The 12,997-nt window shown below is 53.2% G+C and overlaps 1 protein-coding gene across 2 annotated transcripts in view; it reads right to left on the reverse strand.

Moving 5' to 3' along the window:
* The window catches only part of SYNJ2 (synaptojanin 2), an 85,693-nt gene extending 80,158 nt beyond the window's left edge, over positions 1-5,535 (reverse strand). Inside the window, exon 1 of one of the 2 annotated variants that reach the window (XM_079147447.1) lies at positions 5,079-5,506. In XM_079147447.1, coding sequence (XP_079003573.1) covers positions 5,079-5,205 — 127 coding nt within the window. In that variant the 5' untranslated portion in view covers positions 5,206-5,506. Of the gene's footprint in view, positions 1-5,078 lie in introns of both variants that reach the window. The other variant, XM_079147448.1, reaches the window with a different exon arrangement.
* Positions 5,536-12,997: the final 7,462 nt, after the last annotated feature.

The raw sequence follows: 12,997 nt of genomic DNA on the forward strand, positions 1-12,997 counted from the left end.
ACTAAGCTGCTGAGGCTGGCTTTGAACTTGAAATCCTCCTACCTCCATCTCCCAAGCCACTGGGATGACAAATGTGTGCCACCACACCCAGCCTGGGTCCAGTTCTTATCACTGTTGCTAGACTACCCAACCCTCAGGCCTGGGGTGGGCACCCCTGGTAGGAGCCTTCTGCCTCTGAGCAGCAAGCAAGCAAAGAAATCAGGTTGGGCCATTTGCATAGTGAACTTCAGGGTACTGAGTTGAGTGTGGCCCAGAAGGACGAGCACAAAGGTCAGCAGGACACAGCCCCTCTGTCCTCTCTTATGCAAGGGCCAGAGGTGGTGCCGCTGGAGAGCCCAGACCTTCTCCTGTGCCCGCCACTCTGCCCTCCAAAGGCGGGTGTGGTGAGCCCAGCTGAGAGCACCCTGTTCTTCCATCCCAAGAGGCCACTGTGTGCCTGTTAGTGCCTCCGAATCCCTTCACACCATTTCTGCGTAGGTCACACTGACATCTGTCAAGTAGTGTGAAGTTATGTACCCCGGGGACTATGGTAATGATAGCATATTGGGATATTTCCAAATCACTAAGAACTCATTTCAAATGGTCTCACACAAAACATGACAGGTATTGAGGTGGTAGACATGCTAACTGACTTAATTTAATCACACGCATTGTTCACATACATCGTAAAATCACTTTGAACCCCATAAATATGATTTGCCAATTTACAATAAAATAAAATTTTGAACTTACATATATAAATGCAAGTAAAAAAAGAAAAGCCAGTCCAAATAAATCAAAATCTTGCCTGGCATTGAGAAAACTATATTTTAGGACATTCTTTTCCTTTCTTTCTTTTTTTCCATTAAAAATACAGGGACAAGGGCTGGGGTTGTGGCTCAGTGGCAGAGCACCTGCCTAGCACATACGAGGCACTGGGTTCAATTCTCAGCACCGCATATAAATAAAGGTCCATTGCCAACTAAAGAAATGTGTATATATTTTTTAAAAATACAGGGGCAAGTGAAAAAAAATTGACACCATATCGGTAACTGTCAGCACTGAGAGGCCAACCCATGGGGGCTGTGTATGTAGAACATTCTTATAATTAAAAGGTAAAAACAAAGTTTTTGAGACAAGCAGCCAAAACAACAGCCTGGTGAGATCAGAAGTCACAATCAAAAGGACAAAGTGAAAAGAACAAGAAGCAAAGACAACAGGGAGAAGACACATACACCAGCTTGCGTTTTTGTAAACCTTATCATGTTGAGAAAACCCATAGCCAGGAAAGGGACTCCCGAGTTCTGCAGGCCAATCGCCCAAGTCAGGGGCCCTGCCCCTCCACCTGCCCACCTGTGCATCCTCCTCTGCCCAGGAGCATTCACAGACTGGCTACCTGCTGGCTTCTCTCCAATGCTCTCAAGCAGTCGGGCTTCAAGTCACTGACCAAATAGTTCCAAACCACAAAGCCCAAGAAAGTGACCAAGACAATGGTCCAGTTCAAGGCTTGCTGGGCTCTAGAGCCACCTCACCCACTCCAACCAAGCCTGACAGTGGCCTTTGTGCAAACTCAGTAGCAGGAGGACCTGGAATCCTGCTGTTTCTACAGCAGCTCCAAGAAAGGTAGGGTCATTCACCAAGTCTCTCATGCCTCCTCCCCATCCTCCTGCCTGGCTGCCCATCAACAGCAAGGAGGTGGGCAAAGAGGCAGGGTACAGCGTAACCCGAGCAAACACAGGGACGTATTCAGGTTGCCCTTCCTGGGGGCTGGTGTTTGGAGAACACTGAACTTTGGAGTACTGGCACTCGCTCTGAAAACAGGTGAACTCCATGGACACCAGACTGCTTCCCTCCCTCTGGGCCTTCCAAAGAAAAAAGAGACAGAAGCAAAAGGCACAAACGCTTCTCGTGTGATGTGTGAACAAGAGAACATCATCAGTATGCTGATTCTGGATTGGGGGCAAGGGATGCTCTGTGGACTCCGGATTGTCACCTACACAGAAGAAGTCTCCTACTGTGGCATCAGTGAAAAGCGTTTTTTGTTTTTTTGTTTTTCTTTTTTTGGCAGTACTGGGACTAGAACCCAGGAGTGCTCTACCATCAAGCTACATCCCAGTCCTTGATTTTTTTTTTTTTTTTTCCCAGTGCTGGGGATTGAACCCAGGGCCTTGTGCTTCCGAGGCAAGCACTCTACCAGCTGAGCTACATCCCCACTCCTTTTGATTTTTATTGAGACAGGGGCTCACTAAGTTGTCCAGGCTGGACTTGAATTTGGGTTTCTCCTGCCTCAGGTTCTCGAGTCGCTGAGGTCACACGTGTGCGCCACCACGTCCAGTTGGTGAAGACCTTTTAAATGGTGCCAATACCTTTGGTTTTTCTGACTCTGGAATTCCTGCTCCCACTGATCCACATAAGAGTCTCAGCGTAATTCTTCTTGAAACAGGAATTTGGAACTAATCCTTAAACAATTCTCCCATAAGCAGGCTAGATAGCTTTGTGTGGAGACCATCTGCAAAGTTCACCTCAAGGATAGGTCAGGTGGGAACAGGTGAAGACAGGCTAGAGCAGGTACGATGGGAGGAGTCCAACGGCCAACCAATCAGGCATCACCAGCTTTTCCTATGAGCACCCAATTCAAGACCCTCTCAATGGACCGCTGAGCTCTTCCAGTGAGAGACACTCCTCAAATTAGGATCCTTGGAGAGAAATGTGCCAGAAAGATGTTGGTGATCAGTGCTCATGGCAGGAGAGCCAAGCCACCTGATCGCCTGTTGCTCCCAGTAAAAGCAGGAGCACGTACCTGCCACAGAGCCAGACAGAGTTTAGAGCTCGCAGAGGTTCCCATTACTCACTGGGGACACCCACCACAGGAAAACCACAGCTGAAGAGAAAGGAAGCTGCCCCAGCCCATACCTTCATGCAAAGGACAAGTGCACTGTCTCCCCAAAGGAGAGACTGCAACCTTCTACCCTTCACCTCGTTGAGGACAGCAAAGCACAGCAAGAGAGCTGGCCAGCCCTGGATCGCAGATGGGGACTTCAAGGTCAGCATCATTCTATCGAATGTGTGCACTCAGGATGTCTTCAACATTTGAAACACTTGATAGTCACAGAAGGCTCTCTCAGAATCCTCGACAAGCAATACCGTCAAAAGGTACAGCCGCTTTTTAAAAATAGTTTCATTTCATTTAATTAAAAAAAAAAAAAAACAGACTTTAAAAGCATCAGTATTTAGCCTGTCGTCTACCAAAAAACAAACAACAGGTTAAGAGACAAATGTGGACCGCACGTGAGCTGAGGACCTGCCAACTGCTTTCTTCACCTCTGCTGTAAAATCCAGGATGCTGGATATCAGTGCCAGGCAAAGGCATTGCAGCCCAGAGCCACTGGGAGACACACACTCTGCTGCCTTCATCAATCATTTAGAAACCTTCCCTTTCGAGAAAGTATTTTTTGTTCCAAGTGACTTCAAAGGAACTCTTAAATGAGTATGAACCTTGCCTAATGTCACTGTAATCCAACCAAGGGACATTTTAATCTCCTTGATGAAATGGTAGTTTTGTGCCATGAAATTAATCTCTCAGTTCTGATAAATGTGGTATGAAGTAGACATCTAAAATGGAATGGAAATTTCTGTGGTTTTCTTTCAAAGCCATAACAAATGACCAAACTTGGATTTTTTCAGGACAGAGCCTGAAATGGAATAACCTGGTAATAATTTAATCCATGATTTGCTACACACTTTTGATGCAGAGAATACTGGAGACACTGTTTTAGTAACCAAGTGATTGAAAAGCAAGTCAGATAATTATATGTTAATGAAACAATCCAGGAAACAGAAATAGAAGATACAGTGTACATGTGTATATATGCACATCCATGTGTCCTAACTGGAGCTGATGCCTACAGATGTACAAACAAGACCAGAGGGCTGGGGATGTAGGCGAGCACTGGAATTGCATGCATGAGGCCCTGGGTTCAATGCCCAGCACCACCACAAAAACAAAAACCACACAAAACTGGGGACATTGTTAAAGCATTGCTCAAATATCAGTTGTATATGGCGAACACCTTAAGTACTAGTGATCCTGTTCTGCACTTGGTGAGCTAAGAACACCTGGAGATGGTGCAGCTGGACACTTGCTCTTATAAATCTCTCCCCAGGGTTCATGATTACAATCCCAACAACCCCATCTGATGTCGCTGGCTTTGGTGCCACCTAGAACCTTCTTCCACTGGCCACAAAACCAGGGATCAGGAGGTGCCATAACACGAAGCCATGCATTGAACGACACTACCAAAATAGCCACACAAGTCATGTGGGCTGTGTCAGCTGGGCCAACAAATGTCTTAGCATCTTCAGGTCTCAGTTTCCTTGTCTGTAATATGGGAATAACAACAACAATTTTGTAAAATTGGGAAAGTTAAATGAGATTATGTCTCCAAGTCCTTAGCACCATGCCAGTGCCAAGGCTTCTGAAGCCCAAAGGTGAAATACACGGGCCTGGCATCTTCTAACATTCATCACACAGGTAAAGTCACCAGATAGTATATTGGCTTCCAAAGTCCTATTCGCCAAAGTAGTGACTCTTCTCGACCAAGTATTTACTTAAGGCAAAGGTGCCTCTGCGGTTTCCCTGGAGTCTGTGTTTTGGAGTTTGTGTCCCATCCCCTTTGGGAGTGGAGCCAGCCAACACAAACCTAAAGGCAATCGCTGGTTTCTTCAACAGGTGCACAAGAAAGAGCGCCAGGCACACCGCTGGCCAGGCGGCCGGCTCCCAAGTCAACCCCCTGGGATCGTCGAGAATCTGCAATGCGTTCTGACCCAGCGCCAAGCGCGAAAAATCAGAGCCGGCTCTCCAGGAGCAGAAGCCTCGGGGCGCTGTCGGCCGCCGTGCGCCACCTCGCTCGGGCAGGGGGCTCTCTGGCATCCCCCGCGCCCCTTCCTCCAAAAAGCCACCCGCTTCCGCGCGATGCCCGCCCCGGCGGTTCCCGCCTCCCGGACTGGCCCCTCGGGGCAGAGAGGCGCGGGTCTCCCTAGGTCCCGGCGCAGCCAGGCGCCCGTCCTCCCGGGCGGCAGGGCGCGGGCGCGGCACTCACCCAGCGTGGCCACCGTGCCGGCCTCGAAGAGCAGGCAGTCGCCGCGGCCGCGCGCCTCCAGCAGCACGCTGCTCTCGCCGGTGGCCTCCAGGCGCGCCAGCAGCCGCAGCCCTTTGCTCAGGGCCATGGGCGCCGGAGCCGCTGCGCGCGGGAGCCCGGCCCGACCGGCCTGAGGGCGCGCTGCCCGCGACGGCTCCTCGCGCTCCCGCAACTTCCAGGAGTTTCACTTTGCGCCGAGGCTCCCGCCCCGCCAGGCTCCTCCCCGGCCTCCTCCCGGGCGGCCTCGCGGCCTCCTCCGCCTCCGCCTCCGCCGCAGCCGCCGCCCCGCCGCGCCGCGCTGCGCAGCCCGGGGCAGGTGAGGGTGCGCCGCCGCCTCCCCGGCCGCTCCGCCGGGGCGCCGCGCTCCCCCGAGCGGCGAGGCAGCTGCGCGCGCACCGGCGTGGACGCGCCCGAGGCTGGGGAGGCCGGGAGGGCGCTGGGGGCTGGTCCCGGCGGGCGTGGGTGGAGGCAGGGTCCTCCTGCGGTGGGCGGCAGCCAGGGAGGAGATTCCACACATTCCTCGCCGCGGAGGAGGACGCCGGCCCCGGGGGGCTTAGGAGCCCCAACCCTGCTGGACGGCCCAGCCTTATATGGGCAGCGCGGCCCAGGGCCCTGTGGGGCTGGAAACCACTCGCCCGCCCTCGGGCTCCACTCCCAACCTGGGGGCGCTGACCCTCTGTCGTCGGCTTCTGCTAACCTGGATGGGTCACTTCGACTCTGTGCCTCAGTCTCCCTGCCGGTGAGGCGGGGTGGTAACTGGGCTCTTTAATAGGTGACCATGAGAACCGTGAATTTGTGCAAGCGCTGAGGGCCTGGAGCGTGGACAGTGGACAGTCACACTGCGCCTTTTACCACCCTGCGCGTGAGGGCACTGCGGTCCACCTCCACTCCAGGCATCCGTGTTAGGGAGCACCACTGTGTAGGCTGAGAGCTGGTACCACGACCCCAACCACCACCCCATTCACTGCTCGACCTTGACTTATCTGAGAACCATTTGCCTTACCTGTCAGATGGTGACAGTGCCCCCCTCCCCACCGATGGCGTGTATCGTGCCTCTGATGTGGTGCGTGTGGCCTGGCAGCTGGATGACTTGATTCTAGCCCTGAGGTCCGTCTGTGGGGATTGGTCTGCAGGGGAGGGAGAGGGGCCTTCTATACTGACTCTGAATCACCCTGGGGATCACTTTGGAGGCTTGTTTCCTTCTCTTGAAATAGGGCAATGTGCTTGATCCCAGAAGCCCCCACCATCGTGTCTCCTAAAGGCTCCCAGCACAAGCTGGTTCCTCTCTCCCAGCCCATCCTGCTGCCTTGAGGACAAGACTGTGGGCCAAAGGTTTCTGTCCCCGGCTTCTTCCAGAAGAGGTAGATCCCCCAGTGCTAAGCAGGACAGAGATGGCCTTGCAGACATCAGCTATGACCAGTAACAACCAGACATTCAATCCTCAGTGAACAGCCCATCATACCATGATTCAGGGAAGAAAGTAAAGAACAACTCAGACAATTCTGATCATCTTGAGCCTTCAGCCATGATGTGTGGAAATCCCAGGTGTGATGCTCATAATCTGTCCAAACACTTTCTCTTTCTTACTCCCTCATGAAAACAATGTGCCCATTAAATTAAGCAGTTTAGCCACTGGCCTACTTTTCCTTTCCTTTTAAACCACAATTCACTTCTTCCAGGAAGCATTCCTGAAATGCTTGATCCCAGATAACAGTGTTCTGTACACTCAGATGCTTTGATGGACACATCGGTTCTCACTCACTCATATGTTGCTTAGGGAGTATTTTCATGTGGATTTTCTTTTTGTCTTGTTTCACAAATTAGTAAGGTCTTAGTGATACCACCGTTTACCCGTGGTGAGTTCTGCTCCCTCTAATGTTGAAGTTTGAACACTAGAGAAGCACGCCAAGGCAAGCATATTAAGCAAGTTTTATGTGAAAGTAATAATAATACAAACTTCTCCCGGGAGGGAGAAGGGGGCCATGGCTGATGTTCTAAAGTCCCAAGTAGTGAGCACACTCTACATCTTTTATAGGTTAAGGTCTCTTCTGTTCTCCAGTTCTCTCCCCCCTTACCTCTCCTTCCTGCCTACCTGACTAGGCCTGGTTTTGCAGGTGAGATGCATGAAGTGAGAAGTGAATGGGCAGGGGGAGGGCCAAAGTGATTCAGCCAGGCAAGGGCCCAGGGGGCATTAATTAGCAGCTCCTTGCCTGCAGTTCTTGATAAGGGCAGGTAAAGTTGGTAATCAATGGGCTCCGGAGATCCTTGACATTCCATTCTCCCAGGGTGGTCTCCAACTTCCAGAGGCAGGTGGCTTCATGGCCTCCATTTCCTCGATTTGACCCGATCCCCTATTTCTACACTAACTGCCTGTCCCCAGTTCTGGCTTCATTAGGAAGGGAACCAAGTCTTCTGTTTATTTTCTCTCTCCTCTTTCCTACCTATAAAGTTCTGCACCGTGGCATGCTGTACATATTTTGGAAACTTTCCTACAGTCAAGACCATTGTCTGAGCTTTATAGCTTTGAATCTAAGACATCATCAACTGCAAGATAAGCCACTAGTTTATGTATCACTGAGGGAAATGCGCGCGTGCACACACACACACACACACACACACACACACACACACTTTTCAATGGAACGCCACAGATGGCAAGCTCCACCTTGATTTTGGCAATGTTAAAATGCACATCTTGGACTCCAGGATACATCGTGGCTGACCCGTGTCAGAGAAAGTGGATGGCTCAGGATGAGTCAAGAGTTTACTAGGTTTCAGGTCTCAGCTGTCTGGTTTCGGGCAGGACAGTCAACTCTGGTGGCAGAGGAAGCACCCGTCTTACATGAGCACTGCCTTGTAGACTCCAAGTCACCTGGACGAGGCACCTTCCGCAGATAGAGAAAGTAACCAACTGGAGACACAGAGAACAGGCCAGCTCACCACCTACGGCATGGTTGCAACGTGGGGACAAGCAGCCCTTCTGCACTGGGAGCCTGGAGGATGAGGGGTTGGGAAGGAAGGAAAAGCCAACCCCACCAGCCACAGACTAGGCCATAGCAAGAAGTTTAACTCACTATGGTGCGGCTGGGGAGCCAGGGGGTCCAGCAAATTACCAAAGCAAACAGACAAATAGAGGGGACATTAGGGACCAAATGTTTGTATCCTCTTCTTCCCCAAATCGGTCTGTTGAAGCTTTAACCGCCAACAGGATGCTATTTGGGGTTGGGACCTATGAGAGGTAATTGGGGTTAGATGAGATCTGAGAGTGAGTCCCACATGATAGGAATGATAGGCTCACTGTCCTTGTAAGAAGAGACCCTGGCCTGGCGTGGTGGCACATGTCTGTAATCCCAGCAGCTTGGAAGGCTGAGGGAGGATTCCCACTTCAGCAATTTAGCAAGACCCTAAGCAAATCAGCGAGTTACTGTCTCTAAATAAAATATTTAAGAAGGGGCTGGGGATGTGGCTCAGTGGTTAAACAACCCCGGGTTCAATCCCTGGTACCAAAGAAGGAGAAGGAGAGAGGGGGAAGGAGGAGGAGAGGCCCTGGGGGGCTCCACCCCCACTGCACACTCAAACCCATGTCCACACCCTTGCAAGGAAAGGCCACATGAGGACACAGCCAGAAGGTGGACGTCTGCAAGCCAGGAAGAGGGCCCTCACCAGAAGCCAAATCTCCAGCATCTTGATCTTGGACCTCCAGTCCACAGAACCATGAGGGAGCAGCCTCCTGTTCCAAGTATCTGGTCTGTGGAACTTTGCTATGGTCGCCCACTCTGCCTGAGAGCTTCTAAAGAAACAAAAGGAATTACACAAAAGGGCCAAAGCAGTCAGGAAGGCCCCAGCAAGTTCAGGAGAGCCAAGGGGGAGCTCTGACCTGGCCACAGGCAGAGGTGGGTTGGGCAGGGCCTGTGCGCTGGTTTGGGCAGGTTGGCCAATGGGAATGGCTTCATGCCAGGGACCAGAAATGCACACAGCAGCTCTCTGTGGGGGAGTCGAAGGCAGGTGTCTGCACCTGGGAGCAGGGGAGGGAAAGACTAGCAAGAAGTAGCCTGAGGAAGTGGAGAAGCCTGGGGGCCACACACACAGGGCTCTAGGAGGTTCAAGAGCAAGCAGAAAGCCTTAGAGAGCCTTGGAGAATGAGGACTCAGGAGAGAACCTTGGTTTGGTGAGAAGGTACCAGTGACTTGAGTCACCTGCCCTTTCATTAGAGGGTTGAGCAAAGAAGCCAGCTGCAAAGAGCCCAGGACAGAACACGGCAGTACTGTGCGTGTGCTAGCTGGAGAGGTCTGGATGGAGAAGCAGCAAATAAACCCCAAAGGCAGAGGGACAGCGGCAACCTTGTGTGACAGGCCAGGTCTAGGCATGCTGGATGGCGAGCAGAGGAAGAACAGAGGAGGACAGGCGAAGGCGCCAGCATGGAGGTGGGAGGGAGGACGCAGGCCAAGGTGCAGACAGAAATAAGGAGGCAAAGCGCTGGGGCCAGGAGGGTGGCACGTGCAGGAGGCACCGCTCGCCCTGGACCAGGCTCTCCGGAGCCCCCAGTAAGCCAAGCCTGGGCAGGGGAGGAAGGAGAGAGAGAGGAGAGAGCCAGCAGGTGGGCTGGGGCCACAGAACCTTGAGGTCACACGCTCAGCTTTCCTTGGGTCTGAGCAGATGACAGAACTGCAGACCTGTCTCTGGCTGCTCTGCAAATGACCACAGTGTCTCAGACCTGGGAAACACATCCTGGGCTGTGTTGCTGGCCTGTGGCTTTAGGTTTGGTTCCCTGTGACTGCAGGGGATTTGCCTACAGGAGGTGGGAGATGGAGGAGGGAAGGAAGAGGAGGAAGAAGGATCCTGAATGATCCACTGGTCCCTCCTGTGAGGGGGCCAAGGGCAAGGCAGGCTCCTGAGCCAGGAGCGGTACTGCCAGCACCAGGGCCTGAACGCCTCCCTTCAGAGGTGAGGTCTGGGTGGGGCACCCAGCTCCCTACACCCACCATCACCACCTGGATGCCATCTGGAGCCTGGACCGTCGCCTCCTACTGCCCTGGCCCTGGCAACAGCCAGGTCATGGGGCCCCTGTCACGTGCGGAGCTCACTTAGCCTTGGCCCACAGTGACGGGCCTGTCACCACCTGGCTGTGCTGCTTTCTGTTTCGTGAGCCATGTGCCTCCCTGCCTACGGTGCTGGGCTCAGAAGGTGGCTTGCGGTTGCTTCTCTCACTTCCTTCGGGCTTGTTAGAAAACTGTCTCCTCCACCCCTCCCTCCAAGCCTTCCTGCCTACCTCGTAGCGCTGAACTGCGTGTCCCTGGAACTCATGAGATGAAGTCCCAACTGCCGGGGCCTCAGAGCGGGGCTGCATTTAGAGACGGGGGTCTAGAGGTGATTAAGTCAAAAGAAAGTCATTTAAGTGGCCCTAACCCAGGAGGACTGGGGTCCTATGAGTCAAGATCAGGACACAGATATTGAAGTGTACAGAGGGGAACCGCGTGAAGACACAGGGGGAGGCGGCCATCTGCAAGCCAGGGAGGCCCTCAGGAGAAGCAGCCCACCCACACGGTGATCTTGGACCTTCAGCTTCTGGCATCACGAGGAAGTAAATTCCTGTCATTTCCTCCAACACGCTGTGGGACTTTGTTCAGGCTGCCCAAGTGGATCAAGCAGTCCCCACATTCGCGTCTCTGTTCGGTCCTCTTCCTCTCCTTCACTCTTACCCTGACCGTGAGTAGCCGACTCCTGTTGGTCGTATCTCTCCTGCTGTGCTGTGGTGGAAGATCCTGGGCAGGGTCCGTTGTTGTTGCATCTTATTTGTCCCCAGTGCATCCCTAGTGCCTGCGACAGTGATGATACCCAGAAGTCCTCGCACAATTAACAAAGGGACCTCGTGGGCACCATCCAGTCACAGAGGGAGTAGAGGATCATGCCTTTCCGCTGCCCCTCGGAGTGACTCCTACTCCGCCTGATGGATAAGTATTTACTGAGCACCTACCATGTGCTGAGCACTGTCCTAGCTTGTCCACAACAGGAAGCAGACAAAATCCCTGCCGCAGGCAGGAAGTCAAACAAACAGAACGTGGGAGGGCTGGGTGGGGAGGGAGAGCTGGGGCACCTAGCTTTCAACAGGGGCCGAGGGAGTCTGTGGGAAGTGATGCTCCTGCTAAGAGCAAGTGAGGGGTGAGCCACGTGAGCCTCTGCGGGAAGGGCGTCCATGGAGCAGGGATGGTCTGGCTGGGAGCAAGGGGAGGTGCTGGAGGAGGGCAGAGGTGCCGTGGGCCACTGCGATGACCTTGGCCTTCTTGCTGAGGGACAGGCAGAGGAGGGACAGCTCGGGTTCATGTTCTGCTGCTGAGCTGAATCTGAGAGGGAGGGAGCCCAGGTAGGAGGCCGCTGCTTCGCCAGGGAGATGCCGGTGCTGAAGGACTGGGTGATGGGCTTGGAGTGTGAGACACGGTTGGACTCTGAGGACCGGTGGCTGGGGACGACCGTTAGGGTTGGTGGGGGACGAGAGGAAGACCTGCGTTTGGACGACTCAGAGTTTTGGTCAGAGCCTCTGGGGGGAGAGCACTGCCACGGACAGAGATGGGTCGGCTGCGCGAGGGCAGGTGACTGGCGGGGAGGGTGAAGGGCACGCTCAAATCCACAGGAGGTGTGGGGTGGGCAGTGGGCAAGTCTGGAGGCGGAGGGCAAGGTCTGGACAGATGTAAGTGGGAGGTCCCCAGTGTCCAGAATACAATCAGACCCGACTCCTGCTCCCAGAAGTTTCTCTGAATGCCCGAGAGCAAATTGCCAACCGGAAGACCACTGGCCAAAGTGTTGAGAAGCCCCTTCGCGACAGTTACGGCACAGTCCACACAGGCAGAAGGAGGAAGGACGTGACCTTGTGTGACTGGCTGCTACACATTCACATTCTTTTATGACTTTATTTTCTGGTACTGGGATCGAACCCAGGGCCTAGAGCACGCTGAGCAAATCTCCAGCACTGTGCCCCCAGTCCTTTTTATTTTTGTTTTGTGACAGGATCTAGCTAAATTGCCTGGGCTGACCCCTGACTTGGGACCCTCCTGCTTCAGGCTCCTGAGTTGCTGGGATTACAGGCGCGTGCCCCCAAGCCCTGCGTTCTTTTTAACGTGGAGGAGCTGTTTAACTGAGTTATCTGCAGCTGATTAATTTATTGCATTGAATCATGCTGGCAGGAGCTCAGTATTTGCACTTTGTTTCATTTACGATTAGGGGCCTGGGGCTGTAGTTCAGTGGTAGAGCGCTTGCCTCGCACATGTGAGACACTGGGTTCCATCCTCAGCACCACATAAAAATAAATAAAATAAAGGCATTGTGTCCACTTACAACTAAAAAAAATATTTAAAAAGCCAAGTGACTAGGGCTGGTGCATGGGGGAATCTTCAGGATGATTTAGGCTTTGGTCACATGGTTCCGGCTGGGGTACAAGGGTGAACTCATCTTCCTTTTGCTCTGACATTGGCATGTGGATAGTATTTAAGAGCCTTGAGCCTGAGTGGGTTCACCAGGGCCCAGTGTCCATCAGGAAGGTGAGATGGCCAGGCCTGAGCCCAGGTCCTCTGACTTGCAGAACTGAGGCAAAGGCAGAGGTGCCAGCGAGGTCACTGAGAAGGAGGGACAGGAGGCTGGGGGATAACCAGTGGTATCCTGAACCCAAGGGAAGCAAGCATTTCCAGCCAGAGGTCAGTGACGGCCAAGGCTGTGATGGGTCATGAGGGACGAGGACTGGGAAGGGTCCTCTGGCTTTAGCTGTGAGGAGGTCATGCTGATTGGCCCTCGGGGACAGTTGCAGAGCACGGGTGGGGCCCACGTGGTTCATTTCTTTTTTTTTTTTTACAGCCTGTCTCCTGTGCTTGACCCTCTGCATACCCAGGCGT

Source organism: Sciurus vulgaris (genome assembly GCF_902686455.1).
Source record: "Sciurus vulgaris genome assembly, chromosome: 7".
Classification (NCBI taxonomy): domain Eukaryota; kingdom Metazoa; phylum Chordata; class Mammalia; order Rodentia; family Sciuridae; genus Sciurus; species Sciurus vulgaris.